The 18,607-nt window shown below is 40.2% G+C and overlaps 1 protein-coding gene across 2 annotated transcripts in view; it reads right to left on the bottom strand.

The window, feature by feature from the left end:
- The window catches only part of mapk1 (mitogen-activated protein kinase 1), a 91,621-nt gene that overhangs the window by 35,348 nt on the left and 37,666 nt on the right, over nt 1-18,607 (bottom strand). The window contains exons 1-2 of one of the 2 annotated variants that reach the window (XM_072245311.1): nt 4,711-4,778; nt 1,227-1,409 (exon numbers count right to left, since the gene is read on the bottom strand). In XM_072245311.1, the coding sequence (XP_072101412.1) occupies nt 1,227-1,409; nt 4,711-4,721 (194 nt within the window). In that variant the 5' untranslated portion in view covers nt 4,722-4,778. Of the gene's footprint in view, nt 1-1,226; nt 1,410-4,710; nt 4,779-18,607 lie in introns of those variants that run through there. The other variant, XM_072245303.1, reaches the window with a different exon arrangement.

Genomic DNA, 18,607 nt, shown 5'->3' with positions numbered 1-18,607 from the left:
TGCTGTTTAATGTTCTGTGTGGTCACTTTCGTGGGTTGGCATCTTAAGGTGGACCTGATGAAGCTCCTGAATGCCCTTCTACAGTCACCATTGAATCTGAGTTGACACTGGCTAAATGTTAACTGTAAAAGTTAAAGCATGCCAAGCCACGTGAATACACTGCGTTAAAATACAATTTTATTGCTAAGGATACTCAGTGCTGTGAGGCTCTGCAGTAATGCCAGGCCTATTCTAAATCAATTACATTTAGTATGACTGCAGTGCCATACACCTAAACTGAGAGTATCTAAAGTGTGGAAACTTCTGCTACAAATGTCTCTGAAAGGTAGACGGATATGGCCACGGTCAAGTTGATGAATCCCTTGCACTGTTCACACATTAACATATTACAGGTCAGCAGTTACACTCTTCAGGTCTCAGTTGATGGTGCCAAACCTCGCTTGGGGATGGACAATGAAGTCCTCAACCTAAACACATTTGGGTTGTTATTCTCATGGCTTCTTTCAATTGCGCAATATGGAATGTTGAAAATTCAGCTGAGGGCAATGAGGGCAACCAGGGCAACAAGTGGTAAACAATTGTTTTACTTGACCACTAATCCATGAGACTTCACAGGGACCAAACTCAATATTGAAAGCTGCCAGGGGAATAGGGCACTCATTCCTGACTGCACTGCACTTCTCAGACAACAGAACAGTCACACCCAAGGATCATGATGGAATGCTGGATGCAAGGTACAATTCCAAGAGTATGGCTATACTTGTGTGAAATAGGTCTGTGGGACAGCATTCCCAACCTGCAAAGTACAACTGTGTGGAGCACATCAAAAGTCCCCTGGGATAACAACAGCTACGATACATCTCAAATTACAGCCTAATAAAGATTTAGTTACAAATGCACAGACTAATGGACCACTTCAGACCTACTCTGATGACCAGGTCAGGTGACAAGAATTCCTTCCATGAAGAACTTGAGTGATTTAATGAGGTTTACATGACAAACAAGTGAGTTCATGTTACCAGCAGAAAGTGCTTTTTAAACTAATTCTAGATTTAGCTAATACAGTTTAAATTGCCCAGTATCCATAATGGTTTGGAACATGCAAGAGGGTTGTTATTTCATATTTCTGGATTATTCATCCAACCAACAATGGAAACATTCTGCAGCTGTTTCTCAAATTATATTAACCTTTATATAATCACACACACACTCAATCATCAGGATACACATCTTTCATTTGGTCAATGGTGGGGGCTCGGATGATGTCATTGATGCCGATGATATTCTCATGTTTGAAGCGCAGCAGGATTTTAATCTCACGCAAGGTCCGCTGGCAGTATGTCTGATGTTCAAAAGGGCTGATCTTTTTGATGGCCACACGAACTTTATTCACGTTGTCATGAGCTGAGCTGTAAAAACACAAATTTTTGTTTCACAAGTGGAATACAAGTTCACTGAAAAGCAATTTTTTTTTAAAAAATTGATAAACAAAACTATTGCTTAATCAGAAAAGGGGAGGGGCTAGTGAGAACAAATGAAAGGGGTGGGGTAAAGGGAAGAAATTAGATTTTCCAATGAATGGATCAATCATAATGAAGTCAGCAACATCTGAAAAAGGTCACATATACTTAAAATACACCCAATAACTTCACACTTCCCTCATTGGTGGAAACTGTAAAAACTGCTGTCAAAATATGAAGCTAACCAGTCACTGTCAATAGCACAACTGCTAATATACATAAAGTTTACAGCTGTACACAAAATTGTATCTGGTCTCAGTTTTTGAAATCATGCATAGAGAAAGCTAGATATCAAGTAAAAGCTTTCAAATTTTGACATAAACTGTCTCCATTAATCAAACTTTGAAGGATGAATATACTTGTAAAAGTACATTCTCAATGGCAGATTGCTATTTGTCTTTACTTAGGACTTAACTCGAAATATACAATTAAACTCTGAATATACCAGCCCCAATTGATATCGTGGATTTAGTTTGTTTCTAGAAACAGAAAACCTACAACACAATGCAGGCCCTTTGGCCCACAAAGCTGTGCCGAACATGTCCTTACCTTAGAAATTACCTAGGGTTACCCATAGCCCTCTATTTTTCTAAGCTCCATGAACTTATCCAAGAGTCTCTTAAAAGACCCTATTGTATCCACTTCCACCACAAGCCCATTCCATGCATTCACCACTCTCTGCATAAAACTTACCCGACATCTCCTCTGCACCTACTTCCAAGCACCTTAAAACTGTGCCCTCTCGTGCTAGCCATTTCAGCCCTGGTCTTCCACTATCTACATGATCAATGCCTCTCATCATCTTATACATCTCTATCACGTCACCTCTCATCCTCCGTCACTCCAAGGAAAAAAGGCCAAGTTCACTCAATTCTATTCTCATAAGGCATGCTCCCCAATTCAGGCAACATCCTTGTAAATCTCCTCTGCACCCTTTCTATAGCTTCTACATTCTTCCTGTAGTGAGGCGACCAGAACTGAGCAGAGTATTCCAAGTGGGGTCTGACCAGGGTCCTATAGAGCTGCAACACTTCCTCTTGGCTCCTAAACTGAATCCCATGATCAATGAAGGCCAATGCACCGTATGCCTTCTTAACCCCAGACCCCAAGATCCCTCTGATCCCCCACATTGCCAACAGTCTTACCATTAATACTCTATTCTGCCATCATACTTGGCCTACCAAAATGAACCACCTCACACTTATCTGGGTTGAACTCCATCTGCCACTTCTCAGCCCAGTTTTGTATCCTATCAATGTCCCACTGTAACCTCTGACAGTCATCCACACTATGCACAATACCCCCAACCTTTATGTCATCAGCAAATTCACTAACCCATCCCTGCACTTCCTCATCCAGGTCATTTATGCATTAAAAAAAAATCACAAAGAGAAGGGATCCCAGAATAGATCCCTGAGGCACACCACTGGTCACCAACCTCCATGCAGAATATGACCCATCTACAACTGCTCTTTGCCTTCAGTGGGTAAGCCAATTCTGAATCCACAAAGCAAGGTCCCCTTGGATTCCATGCCTCCTTACTTCCTCAATAAATCTTGAATGGGGTACCTATCAAATGCCTTGTTGAAATGCATATCCACATCTATGGCTCTACCTTCATCAATGTGTTTAGTCACATCCTCAAAAAATTCAATCAGGCTCGTAAGGCACGACCTGCCTTTGACAAAGCCATGCTGCCTATTCCTAATCATATTATGCCTCTCAGGATCTTTTTCATCAACTTGGGACCACTGCAGCTATGTGCCCTTGTTGTGGATTCCAGTGTTCAATTTGTGATGTTGTGAACGTGTGAATGATCAAGAAAAATTATACAGCTTTTGGATTTTATTTAACTGCATTTATACTGACACTGCAAGCTGCTGTCCAATTTTTACCATAATAATAAATACTGATGAGAATCTGGTCTACTGATTCCTGGGCAAAGAAGCATAGAAAATATTTAACAACTCAACTGACATCTGAAGGTAGGTCTTTAAAGAGTAAACTTTTGAATTCTGAAGCAGCACTAAACTTTTGAATTCTGAAGCAGCACTCTTCGCCCACACTCTGATTCAGAAGCAGCCTCTTCCCTTCCACCAAATTTCTGAATGGACCATGAACGCTACTTCATTATTCCTCCTCCCCAACATTATTTATGCAATTTATAGTAACTTTACATTTACATTGTACTGCTGCAATATACACTTCATGTCATCCTTTCAGTATTAATGTGATTGAACAACTTCTCTGCACTTGCAATTGCACTTCTATGAAACTTGGGGCTCATTTTTCAGGATATGCATTTTATTTCAGCAACAATATCTGATATACAACATTTCTAATTATACAGATTATGCAAAACCTTGGTAGTTCTCAGCCACCTAATTAATACATAACTATGAGGTGTAGAGAAAGGTACTATCTATGAAGTGTAGTACCCTTCTCTACATGGCACTTAGTTTCTGTTTAAAGCAAGGGACCCCAAACCTACCATTAACTGAGGGGTCCATGGACCCCAGATTGAGAAGCAGTAGCACACGAATGCTTTGGCAGCACTTTATTGTCACAGTTCAAACTTTCACTACTATTCAGAAAGATGTGGAACCTTTAGAGGGTACAGAGGAGATCTACCAAGACGCTGCCTGCATTAGAGAGCATACCTTTATGAGGATAGGTTAAGTGAGCTAGAGATATGCAAGAGGCTGAAGAGTACAAGTATATCCAAAGACTACCCCTCTCCCCCCGGGCAGAAATATGAGTGGGCATAACTTCAAGATGATTGGAGGAATATATGGGGGGGGGGGGGGAGGAGAGAGAGAGAGAATATCAGAAAAAAAAACAGTTGTGTGAACACCCTGCCAGGGGTGCAGGTACAGGGGTATACATTAGGGGAATTTAAGAAACTCTAAGATAAGCACTTTTAAGACAACTCTTAGAAAAACGTAGGACTATGCAGGAGGATATGGCTAGATTGATTTTAAAGTGGGTTAAAAGGCAGGCACAACATCCTGGGCCAAAGGGCCTGTACTGTACTGTTCTATAGATGAAACATACTAGTATATTTGCACGTTATAAACTTAAATCAATATTTGTTCCCACTCTGAATACATTTTCTTTCCTTGTTTTTCTCATTGCTTCTTCTAATTGTTTACAGAATTTCAAAGCTGATATTCACAGAGTAAAGACTTGCCAAATGTACATGAAGGTCTTCACTGGATTCTAATTGTAGTGGGACACTGCTGTTACATTGTCTGCAATCTCCTCTGAGAAAGATGAAACAACAATATTACCACTATGTACAGGGTAGGCAATTTCTAACACATTCAACAAGTACATATTAATCTTAAAAACTGGGATGTTTTACTTTTTCCAGTGTATTAGCATCTTATTAACCCATTTTGTGAATTTCGAAAGTAAAATTTCCCACCAAAAATAACTACACTTCAGACTATAAACTTTAAGATTATATGCAACTTCACTTTCCTGCAGTCACAAATACTTAAAAGTCCTAACATTTAGTTGTGCAAGTTCAGAATTGATCTCACCTTTTTCAGATTTCTAAAGTCCAGCCTGCATTACAAAGCCTTAAAGATGAAAATGTAACTGTTGCAACCTATACAGAGCTGCTCAATTATTAGACATTTCAGTGAGTGCATTAGCCAAATTTGAGGTACCTTGAAAGGTGATCTTGGTGACCTCAAAAGCTCTTCCAGAGAGAGTACCGCTATACAGCTATGAGAAGCTAGTCCCATAAGGCAATACATCATCACACAATGAGTGCCCTTTTACAGCTGTTCTGGTCCATTTTTGCTGCAGCAATTTACTGTTAGATTTAAGGCAAATTTTCACATTTCCTACTAAGTATTACATTGCTGAATTCAAGGGTATGAATGAAAACAAGACTATGACAGAGTATCAAATTCAAAATCAAGTGCACAGCTTGCCATGGTTACCCATTCCTGCTGCTCTGCAAGGTTAACCAAACATGCATGCAATGTGGTAGACAATCATCGTCTCTATGCTTATCTCTCCAAGTATCTTGTTGGTTTCTGTCCAGTGGTTGTCTATTATATACAAAATATACAATATACAAAACTTGCAAATAAAGTGGTTATAAATGTATGCAGCAGCATCTCCAGTGTTAGAAATTGAATAATAAGGTGTGTATTGCTTTTATGAACAACCTAGCAAACTAGTGAATAGAACTGTATGGGTCTTATCCATAAAATGTCACAGGGTGTCGGCTAGAACAAACTTTGTCATCCACTCCATGATGAACCATACAAGGCAACAAGCTCATTCTAGTATCTTCTCTGCACAGCAGTCAATTGCTCGAACACAGTAGATTGACTCCATTTGGAAATCTTTCCCAATCAGTACCCAATTCTCCTCCTTTCTCCTTCCCTTCCTCTCGATCTACCCATCAACCACACACTCCTCCCACCAGATCCCCACTCACCTCCTTCCCTTTATTCTATGATCTACTGTCCACCTTCAGATGTCATCTTCTTCAGCCTTATGTCATTTCTTCCAACTTCTTGCATCATTGCCAGTCCTCCTTCCCTATCACTTGCCTATCATCCCTCTCAACTAGACCCACCAGTCACCTGCTAGCACTTGCTTCACTTATTCCCACCGCTTTTTATCCCATCACTCCTTTCTCGTCCTGATTAAGGGTCACAACCAAAGATAACTGCCCATGTCCTTCCACAGATACTGCTTGACCCACTCAGTTCCTCCAGCTCCTTTGTGTTAAACCATCTGAAAATAGTAGAACGCAAATCAATATCAGCAGCTGCATGCACAAGGAATCATTGCAAAATTTAATCAAATAAACTACTTTAATCCAAATTGTACAACCCTCCCTAATTATACAACAATTCTATCTGCACCTACAAATTCTCCTCCTCCAAACTGTACAAGAATCTGATTCAGGAAAGTTTCATTGGTCCTTCATTATTATTAAATCCTGGAACTCCCCATCAACAATACCTTTGAAGAAAACCACTCACCATCTTCCCAAAGGCAATAAATTCTGGCCTTCTAACACTCAGGTTGCAAAAGAAACTTTAAAAAATGGTCATCTTGGTAAAAGAAGCTTTTTGACAAGTAGTCTAAATGAATGTATTAGCATCCAATCCATTTTTAGACAATTCTGATTTTTCATGGAAACACCTCGTTGTCAAAGCATTGATAAGTAATTAAAGATCTGTCACATTTTTGAAAACAATATAGTTGTTACTGCTAACATTTTAACTGATTTCCCATTTTAGAAAGCATAGATTTTCTTTACCTGAAGAGTGCACATATGATGAAACAATTTCGCATAGCTCACTATTCAATTTGAAGTGAAGGTCAGCATATCAGCCATATTTGATCAAGACAAATTCCTAACTCTGAAAGGATCCACACTTGCACAAGTCCACCTCATCAGCGAGCTTCTCGTTGGCAGAGGAGCTGGACTTAGTGTGGACCTGTTACTGCCTGCTACGGGAAGGCACCGGAGTCTGTGCGCCAAGGTGGTGTGCAAACTAATTGTGTGTGATTGTCCTGGACATTTCTCTTGTGATTGCAAGACCCTGTTGGACATTAATAATATAAAATGCTTTAAGTCCATTTCCCTCATTTACTGGTGAGACAGTGGGGAGAGTTGTATGGCCTCGGTTATAGCGAGGACTAGGTCTCAAGCTGTGGGGTTTGCCTGCTGCAATCTAGGAGAGGAGACACCGGAGGTGGTGTAGAGCAGTATCCATGCCATCAGTGTTGTCCTCCAGTGTTTGGTGGAATGACAGGCTGGATTTCATGAGTGCGTGCGTAAGTTCATCTTCAGACTGCTGAAAACTGCTTGTTCATGCTGATAACACCCTTGCGCAGGGCATGTCACATGTAATATTGTGCCCTGTGCTGTGTGTGACTGTTGGTACTGTGTTTTGCAGCTTGGCCCTAAAGGAACAATGTTCCATTTGGCTGTATTCATGCATGGTTAAATGATAATTAAACTTCAGCAAACACAACTTAATCCATTTTATAAAGTTGCAAATATTTAACTTGGGAAACTGACATTTATTTTTTCTTCTTGTCATAAACTGCTAGCATAAAGGAGAATAGGGGAAAAAAGCATTATAACCAAAACAGGAAGGCAAAACCTGTAAATCAGAGGAAGCCAACTTCTTCATCAATAATGTTAAAGCAAGTACCCCAGGCATTATATAATTGAGTTGGAGGGCAGACAAGAGGCTTAATTATTTGATAAAATTATTATCCCTCCTGGAAAAATATTAGCAACTACTCTACGTTTCATTACCAGTTACAAGATAGTCCATAGCTTACTGATGAGGCCTGTTCAAAGTGAACTTTTTAAAGTGGACCAATATTTTCATTTTCCTGTTTAACAGAAATCTGCAGCTTTTTCGTTGGTTTATGCTGTAGTGAAGGAAGTTTTCTGCACGAGGGGTAATCATTTTTTCTTAAGATGGGTAAGTTTTAGTGAACATCATAGATGGTTTGAAATCCTTCTCGAACTTTGTGAAATTCGTTGGGTGAATGTTATGAAATTCCTTTTTATGGTGTAATACACAATAAACCCAACTCTTAAAAAAAGTCTATAACAACCTTATTTGGGAATATCTGTAACAAAAATGGTCACAGAAGTGGTGTAATTCAAAATCGCAAAATGTTTTCATCTTTCCATTATTAAATCCAAACAGGACAACACTAACAAATGATAGGAAATACAAAGTCAAAGTAATTTTGTCAAAGTAGGTAAGTCACCAGTTCCTTAAGGTTGTTATAGCTTGGGGGGCGGGGGGGGGGGCTGGTAATAGGCCAAGCTCTCACCACCTATTCTGACAACCAAGTCCAGCTCCTGGCCTTCACATGTGGCTTAGATACTAAGCTCGGCAGCACAGTTTCAACTGACAGGAGACGGGGCAAAGGCGGGTTACTGGCGCCTTAAAACCAGGCGCTTCAGGCAGATAGGGCTTGACAGCATGGTTGGCAGCTCATCTAGAAGGAAAGCTCCGAGTTCAAACCTCCGCCACCTTGAGGAAGGCTTCCGGAGCAATTCCCAAGGGCAAAATCCACAGCTGGAGTCCCTAAGGCAGTCCTACATTGTGTTCAATGCTGACTGGCAGCTCCTGCAATGCTGCTGGTACCAAGCTGTATCGGTCTTTGCCGCTCCTTTGGGTTCATCAAATGCATGGAGAAGGGGAGCTTGCTACATGGACAACAGCTTGCTCTCCATATCATTCTGCCCAGGCTTGCGTATCTAGTCAGCTAGGATGCAATATCCACGGTCAGCTCTGACCAACGGAGGCCTCAGAACTCATTAGTATATGTCACCATATACTACGAGATTCATTTTCTGGCAGACATTTAAAGGAAAATAAATAAAAATACAGAAAACATTACAGTATGTTTAATTTACTGAGTGATCACAATACAGAAACTAAACAGGCTGTGTGAATGCTTTGTTCAGTACTTGCAACGATCTACTTACCCATCATTTTAATTCACCACTATCTTTGATCTCATACTATTCCAACTAATCTCAAAGCTCAAAAGGACCACATTTCATCTATTTTTCTCCTACTAGGCACATTACAGTATTGAATTAAGCAACTTCAGCTAACCAGTCTTTCTAGTTCATGTCAGAGCTCACCAATTCTATACAAGGTCAATAAATTGCAACACTCAATCTCCCTCTCCACCGATGCAGTCTGACCTGATGAGCATTTCCGATGTTCTGATTTTCAGATTTCCAGCTGTATTCTGTATCTGTCTGTTCCAGTACTGATTCCATTTCACCTTCTGTTCTCATTCAATCCCATTTTCTTCAAACTTATTGTCTATTCCCTTCCCCCTTCTTCTTTGCATCAGTGCATCGACCAGTGTTGTCATATTTTTGTCTCTACCTCATTATAAATATTTGCTTTGTTCTCTTCACCCCTCCCTCTTCTCTACAACTTTGAACAGATCTCTTTTTTGTAGTTCTGATGTAGAGCCAAAATGTTAATTCTGTTTATCTCTCCACAGATGCTGCCACACCCAAGTATTTCCAGCATCTTTTTTTAGTGTCAAAGCAACTACAGCTTGCCTCACAGAAAATAAGTGACAGTCAGGGATTTTCACCTCCAAGGAATGTGCAGTGCTGATTATGTTGATTGTTAAATTATATGGGGACATCAACTACAGATTAAAATTTAAATTGGCCAAGTGATAAAATATTATCTGCTCCCAACTTATTGTTCTACTTAATGAGCTTCTGATCTCAGCTGGATTCTCAAGTGATGTTTTGACACTCATCATCAACACAGCATTTGAAGATGAACAATGGCTAGACATCAGTTAATACCACAAATCAAAAGTCTGAGGTTACTGGCAAAACCTTATACTATACGCAACTGGCTGGTAAATGGTGCACAAATTACAGGTTTGGAAAATAAAGAGCACTATGAAAAAAAGTACACAAAAATCTAGATCTAGGACACAAGTCAAATATTTGACTTTATAAGCCCATACACAGAATGATAATTGACCTTTCAGATCTACCAAACACCATCAAGAAAGGGATTCTCTGATTTAGCAGAGTAATACTTACACAACTTGGTGCATTCAGTTATGTTATACATTGACCTTTGAGAAACATCACATAAATCCCAGCTAAATCAATCAACATTGCCAAAGCAGACCATTCAAAAAGTTCTGTTGATCTACAGATGATCCCAATCCTCTATATCACCAAGCCTTCCATCATGTCCATCCTCTATCTCAACCTCTGATTTCATGCATCAATCTGGGCTTCTCCAATGTTGCCTTTGTTTTTTCCAATGATGTCACATTTCTGACCCTAATTTATCCAGAAGTCTGTTGTATTCATCCAAGTCTTTACACTACATTGTGAAAAACATAATCAAACAGTGAAGAAGCTTGCACTGTATATTGATATACCATGCCTCTGAAGGGGAGGATCTCTAGTTGGCCTGTTATTACCAATGTCTAAGAACACTCAGAATCTATGTGAATACTAATAAGATCTAGTTCCACAACTCTCTTGTTCCATAAAACCAATCAAATTGTTCACCCGAAGGGGAGAATTTGGAGAAATTTCAATTAGAGAAACACTATCTCTACCACTGTAACACTATCCAGGCTCAACAGTCCCAGCTCATTTGTTGAAGTCCTTGCTCACAACAAAACACAAAATAAGCTTAAGTATAGCATGTTCTTGCTCACCCCCTCCCCGTTACTTTTGGCAAATTTGAAATTGTCTGCCCATCCCAAATGTACCTTAAGGCACAGGCTTTTGGTTAAGCAAATACCACTTTAATTTCCTCATCCATTTACAAATCCCAGTGAACCTTGTACTTCACCCCCTTCCCCCTCTAAACTTCCTGATTTTTCTGAAACCCTCTAGGATATTTGCAGTCTTTCATTCTGGCACTTTGCCCATTCTCACATTTAGTCATTCCACTGCTAGTACTGTACATTAAAATGCTGAGGCTCATGGTTCTGGACAATTCTGCTCCACCTGCAAGGCATTCCTGAAAATCTTTCACCACATTTCTCATCTCTGGCATTCTTGCCTGCAGTTGGAAGTGGAGATAGAGGGAAAGCTGGAAATCCAGTACCAAAAGATCAGGCATTCTGTTCCATCAATGGATTCAGCATGTAGCTGAGCAATCTTTTCCTCACTTACCTCTCTGTAACCTCACAAACACATGCCTATTAATTCCCTCCAATTCCACTATCACCAAGTGGGCAACACACATCAAAGTTGCTGGTGAACGCAGCAGGCCAGGCAGCATCTCCAGGAAGATGTACAGTCGACGTTTCAGGCCGAGACCCTTCGTCAGGACTAACGGACTAGGATCACCAAGTGGGAGTAATTTACAGTAGCCAATAACCTACCTCTTAGACACAAATGAAAATAGATAACTGTGCAAAAATACCATCAAGGTGTGTGGAGCAAGATGTGAACTCAGCAGTGGACTAGATTGAGCATAAACCTTGAACGTAGTTGAACAAATTTTATTTGATAGCACCCCAGAGATATCTATCAAATTTAAAATATTAGTTAAGTTTTTGTTGCTGCAAATCACGCTGAAGCTGACAAGTTTATATAGATACTTTATTGACAAAGGAAATTAGTGTCACAGTAGCATTACAAGTGCACAGATATACAAATATTAGAAAAATAGTAACTAGACAACGGGGTGACCTGATGGGGCACCTTTTGAGAGAAGGGTAGTGCAATCCGATGTGACCAGAATGAACATTAAATTTTCCTGAATGCTATTAGTATCGCTTTGCTTTGGAAACTGAAGCAGAAAACCTGTTTATTAAAGAAGAACGACGCATAGCAAAGCAAATATAGCTCCTCCTCGTTTAACGAAGGACACTTTTGATGGCATTAGTTGTGGTTTATCTGCCATTCTTGTGCCTCTCGTTGTCATTCTGGAGATGTGCAGTCCTTTCATCCCCCATCTCTTCATCTCTTCTGCTGTTTGTTGTTTGTCTCTGATCCTGGAGATGTGCATGCCTCTCCTCCTCTGTCTCCTCTTCTCTCATCTTTTTTTGTCCTGACTCTTTGATCCTGGAGTCATGCAGCCCTGGCCTCATCCAATTCTTGTTCTCCCCTCCTCCTTGCCGCCTCCCGATGTTTGGCGTCATCTCTTGACCATAATGTCCCACTTCTCTTTCCATGCGGCATAATTAGGCTGACCATTTTTTTTTTACCCCAATGCTGGATAAAAGATACGAAGCAGTAACACTAAAGGATGCTGATTATTCTTGATGTGGTTGGCGCTCTCCTAAATGGATGCGATATAGTCACCGCTCTCTTTTGACTGCAGCAAAGGGTTTGATGGGTGTCTTGAAGTACGTCATTACAATAAGATTTAATTATCTCTTATTGATGGGTGGCAGTTTGATCTGTCCCAATCCTGCACATGCTGATGGTGATTAGCAGAATGTGACCCCTCGAAATAGAGCTGCCCTGCCCTTTTGCTCCAGTAGGTGTCGCTGCTGAGGCTGGCCGTGAGCATGCGTCGGGCTGTTGCGTTTTAATTTCCATGATGGTGGATCGGCTCTCGGGTGAAAGGCAGCCTGTTGATTTTTGCAAGTGAGCAATTTTGTATGTATAACTCTGAACTTTCAGTAAGTTAGTGCATATTAATTCCATTTAGCCAAAAAAAAAATGCCGCTGTAATGCACCATTTGCGCTAATTGGAGGTCACAAACAGACAGACAGAGCATGAGACTTTTAGTAGTATATAGATTAAAAGTAAGTTACCTCAAACAATCTAACAGAAGAGGGGTCATCACTTCCCCAGCTATAGGTTGACTCATTATAGAGCCCAAAGACCAAGGGTAAGAATGACCTAATAGAACTCTTTGGAGCAGTGCAGTTATCTTAGTCTACTACTAAAAGTGCTCCTCTGTTCAGCCAAGGTGGCTTGCAGAGGGTGAGAAACATTTCCAGGATTTTTCGTAGGGTCCTTTGTTCTACCACAGACTCCAGTGTGACTCCTTTAACAGAGCCAGCCTTTCTAATCAGTTTATTGAGCCTAAAACAAACGAGAAAATCTGCAGAAGCTGGAATTCCAAGCAACATACAAAATGTTGGAGGAACAAAGCAGGCCAGGCATCCATGGAAAAAAAAGAGTATCATTGATGTTTCAGGCCAAAACTCTTTGGCAGGACAAAGGAAAAAAGGAATACGTGTTCTAAAAGTCACCAGATAGCATCACTGTAAATACAAAGATATCTCTTTCTAGCAAAAATAAATGATACTCTGAGATTAGCTAACAGCAATCAAACCCAAACTCAGATCTCTGCACTTATACAAGGAGGCAGATCTTTACAATGTAATCATAATCCCCATTGCTACAAATCCAAAATGAACAATAATACAATCATCCTTACAATTTACAAATACCTACTAAATGAAGATGGGTTTGCAGTATAAGGCATGGTTTCAAGCAGTATCCAATTTCATAAGCTAGAGTGATTTAACAACAAATCTTCAGACAAGAGCTGAAGTATGCTATTAGAGATATTCCACAAAATCTCCGCTTTTAATTTCAAGAAACTTAGTACGAAAGCTTTATTCCCCACCACAACTGCCAAGTTCAACAGTTCTAATACTCTCTTCATTGTCGATCTGCCCCAAGAACTAAAATTGTTCAGACACACAAGTTCAGAATGCAAAAGAAAGATATGGACAACTTCAAAACATCACACTGCTTTTCACATATTGCTGGATCAAATTTGGAATGCATAGCCTGAAAGAGCAAAAATAAAGCAAAGCAGTCAAAAATAGTGCAGCAATGGAAAAACTTAGTTATTTCAATCATAAAGAGTGATCTTTTTAAATTTTTTTTTAAAGCATGAAATAGGGCTAACGTAGATGGAAACTGAGGAAAGAAGTGCACAACCCATTAAGATAGGAATTTCAAGTACCAGTTGAGGAAACTGCTGGATTTTAAGGTAAACCAGATGGGCTAAATGAACTCATCTTTACCAAATTTTTACAGCAGCTTCCAGAATACCTACAGCTGCAAGAAAAAGCTTTTGCACCTTTTGTAATTACCTAGTTTTCTGCATTAATTACTTACAAAATGTGGTCTGATTTGCATCTAATTCACAATCATTAGCCAGCACAATCTGGCTAAACTAATACCACATAAACATTTGTACTTTTCATGTCTTTATTAACATCGTTTAATCTTTCACAATCCAGGCTGGAGAAAGTACATGAATCCTTGTATTTAGCAGCAATAACTAATGAATGTTTCCTGTAGCTGCTGAACAGATGTGCACAATAGTGAAGAGGAATTTTAAACCATTCCTCCATACAAAATTGCTTCAGTTCATCAATATTTCTGAGATATCTTGCAAGAACAGCACTCTTCAGGTCATGCCACAGGTTCTCAATTGGGTTAAGGTCTGGGCTCTGGCTTGGCCACTCCAAAGCACAAACTTTCTTTTTAAAACATTCTTTTACTGATTTACTTGTCTTTTTGCATCATCCAACATCTATTCAGCTTCAGGTGACGGACTGCTACCCTGACATTCTCCTGTAAAATGTTGAATTCTTTGTTCTTGCAACAATTCCAAGCCGTCCAGGCCCTGAGGCAGCAAAGCAGCCCCAAACCATGATGCTCCTTCCACCATGCTCCACAGTTTGGATGAGGTTTTGGTGAAGGTATGCAGTGTCCTTTTTCCTCCAAACATAGTGTGCATTTCTGCCAAAAAATTCAACTTCTGTCTCATCTGTCCACAGAACATTGTTCCAGAAGTCTTTTGCAAACTTGAGATGTGCAGCAATTTTTTTTTGGAGAGCAGTAGTTTTCTCCATGGTGTCCTTCCATGAACACCATTCTTGTTTTTCTTATATTGGACACATGAACAGAGACTTTAGTAAGTTCTGGAGATTTACTGTTACCCTTGGGTTCTTTATTATCTCCTCCAGCATTGCACATTGTGCTCTTGGTGTGATGGTGTGATCTGTGCAGGATGCCTTCTTTTAGGGAAAGTAGCAATAATTTTGAATTTCCTCCATTTATAGACAATTTCTCTTACTGTGGACTGATGAACACAGGTGTCCTGACGAAGGGTCTCGGCCTGAAACGTCGACTGCACCTCTTCCTAGAGATGTTGCCTGGCCTGCTGCGTTCACCAGCAACTTTTATGTGTGTTGCACAGATTTTTAGAAATGCTGTTGTAGCCTTTTCTAGCTTCATGCATCTCTACAATATTCTTCTGAAGGTCTTTTGAAAGTTGTTTTGATCAAGGCATGGTGCACATAATCAGATATTTCTTAAGAGCAGGTTCTGTCAGTAACCTGACTGTGTTTGTTGTTTTTTAATATATAGGGCAGGGCACCTCTACAACCCATACCTCCAATCTCATCTACTTGGAAAAATGCCATCCCCTTCTCTCAATTCCTCCATCACCGACACATCTGCTCCCAGGATGAGGCATTTCATTCGAGAACTAAGAAGATGTTCTCCATCAACAAAAGGGACTTCCCTTCCTCCACCAATGCTGACCTCAACTGCATCTTTTCCACTTTGCGCACGTCTGCCTTCACCTCATCCTCCCACCACCCCACCAGGTGCAGGGTTCCTCTTGTCCTCACCTATCACCACAACAGCCTCTGTGTCTAACACAATCCTCCTTAATTTCCATCATCTCCAGTGGGATCCCTATGTGACTCCCTTCTCCGCTCATCCCTCCACACTAATCTCCCTCCTGGTACTTTTTCTTGCAAGCGGAACAAGTGCTACACCTTCCTCACTACCATTCAGGACCCCAAACAGTCCTTCCAGGTGTGGCCTCCCATATAATCAGTGAGACCTGACACAAATTGGGAGACCGCTTCGCCGAACACCTAAACCCCATCTGCCAGAAAGAGCAGGATCTCCCAGCGGCCACCCATTTTAACTCCACTTCCAATTCCCATTCCGATATGCCAGTCCATAGCCTTTTCTACTATCGCAATGAGGCCACACTCCAGATGGAGGAGCAACACCTTATATTTCATCTGGGTAGTCTCAGCCTGAAGGCTTAAACATTAATTTTCGAAACTTCTTGTAATGCTCCCCCCTCCCTTCACCATTACTATTTCCCTCTCTCACCTTATTACCTCCCTCTGGTGCTACTCCCCCTTTTCTTTCTTCCACAGCCTTCTGTCCTCCTCTATCAGCTTCCCCCTTCAAATCATGTATCTCTTCCACCAACTAACTTCCTAGCTCTTTACTTCACCTATCATCTTGTGGTTCTTCCTCCCCTCTATCCCCCACCCCCCCGACAACTTTCTTACTCTGACTCCTCACCTTTCTTACGCCCCCAGTCTTGATGAAGGGTCTCAGCCCAAAACATCAAATGTGCTCTTTTCCGTAGATGCTGCCTGACCTGGTGAGTTCCTCCAGCATTCTGTGTGTTGCTTGAGTTTGCAACACCCGCAGATCTTCTCATTTGTGACCAGACTCCAAATAGCTTTTGTAGAAGGCATCACCTCAAAGGTTCACATACTTTTTTTTAAACCTAGTCTGTGGTTGTTTAAATGGCGTACTGTATTGACTGGTAGTACAATTATTTTTGTTTGATTAGTTTAGGCAGATTGTGTTTGTCTATTATTGTGACTTGGATGAAGATAAAACCACATTTTATGAATAGTGAATGCAGAGAACCAGGTATTTGCAAAGGGTTCACAAGCTTTTTTCTTGCAACTATACATACAGTTAAATGCAAAACTCTGGTATAACAGGGTAAATAACAGCTGATTCCAAAGGCTTTATTAGAACAGTACTTTAAAAATTATTTGAAGTACGCGCACGCAAGTGCACTTCCTTACTGTAGTACTTACTCATTTATACCCAGAGAACAGCACATTCACGATTTGTAAATAAAACAGTACAAGTGGTAAAGCCACATCACTCCATTCTCTCCACCAGCATTGAAAGTTTACTTTTCCACTTGTAGATTCTCACTATTGCTGGATACTTTAAACACTTTAAATTATATTTCTCTCTCACAGGTTTCTTTATATTTTGCTTCCCATATACAATACACCACAAATTTGAGGATTCTTCAGCTGTTCACCTACACATTCCTATGCCAAAGGCTGAGGCATAGCAGATGTTCATTGAAAATGGACTCGGAACTTCACAAAATCTGAAAGGCCTGCCTGCTGTCAATGTAGCACACAGCAAGACTGCTTCTTTGCCATTAGCTACAAAATCCAGGCCACATCTTAAGATTCTACAGGAGGTCCACTTCAATACCCCAACCAGGTTTCTGGATACCCATGTCAGTGAATGGTAAAGAGTTAAGGACTTGAACCTGACATCTGCATTCATAACTTTTCCAACAGAAAACAATGAACTGTGATCAGGACTACAAGCAGATATATCCATCCTCTACCCAAGTACAGAAGACTATAAATTGTCTTCTATCACAATTAATGCCAACTCAGCTGAGAGGTGGTGACTAAATTGGGTGTAATTTAATTAAAGGGAAAAGCATTTTAAGTACTCAGAAGGCAATTAAATAATCTAACAGATCTACTAGGATATGCCCTACATTAAACATAATTTCTCCATACACCTTTGCTTTCTTTAGCATCGTGCAATTAGCCCCAAATCCCTGGATTAGTTTGTGTATGCAAACATTAAATTTCTAGGAATAATTTAATATTGGCTATTTGGGGAGATGCAGACAGAAAAATAGATGCCTTACAAATGGAACAATGAAATATATCTGTCATGTATAGATTTCCAAAGCACAAAGTTAGAAATCCTACAAAACGGATTTGTAAATTGTTTTTTTTTTGTTCTGTTCCCCACACCTCTATGTACAATTCAAACAAAAGCCATATTACAAAACTGCTGAGATCTACAATTCAAGGTTAAAGCTCACCCAACAACACCCTTTCCAATATTACTGGCAATGTTAGAAAGAAGAGATAAACTGTCAGACATGACTATGGTGCTTTTGTATCTGGTGCGTACTGCGGCTCGGGGGCGTCAGGGGGAATATTAAACCAAAATCTCAACCAGCTAACGAGGACAATTTTAATCTGAATCTTCTCCAATTTGGTAAATTAGCTGACTTTCACTAGTATTTTATTTAAAATTGAGCTCATGCTGCAATAAAAGGTGATTACAGTGATGGTTCTGTGGATACAGGGGCTGCACTAGAGCCATGAAATTACATCAGCTACTTGCAGTAGACATTATTGATTACACAAACTTCCAAAATTACTCAATCTACTTCCTACTCTGAAGTGGACACCTCCATAAGATACCTCTGCTGTAATGCTTTAGCAACTGATCCCTTTCAACATCAAACATCAGCTGAGCTCCACAGTCATCAGCTAAAGCAGCAACACTCAGCCTTTTAAAGTATCCCAGAGAGAAAGCCCTTTGAGGATTTTCAGGGGGCATTTTTTTTATATATATATCAAAATGAAATGCAACAAACGGATTACATCAATGAACAAAGAAATCAAATGAAATATTCACCCATACTCTTGCTTCCAGATCTCTACTGCTTCTTATAGGGATGGTAGTGGGAGAGGA

This window comes from Mobula birostris, chromosome 2 (genome assembly GCF_030028105.1).
Source record: "Mobula birostris isolate sMobBir1 chromosome 2, sMobBir1.hap1, whole genome shotgun sequence".
In the NCBI taxonomy this organism is placed as follows: domain Eukaryota; kingdom Metazoa; phylum Chordata; class Chondrichthyes; order Myliobatiformes; family Myliobatidae; genus Mobula; species Mobula birostris.
The sequence above is the reverse complement of the archived record's forward strand: the minus strand, read 5'-3'. Positions and strand labels throughout refer to the sequence as shown.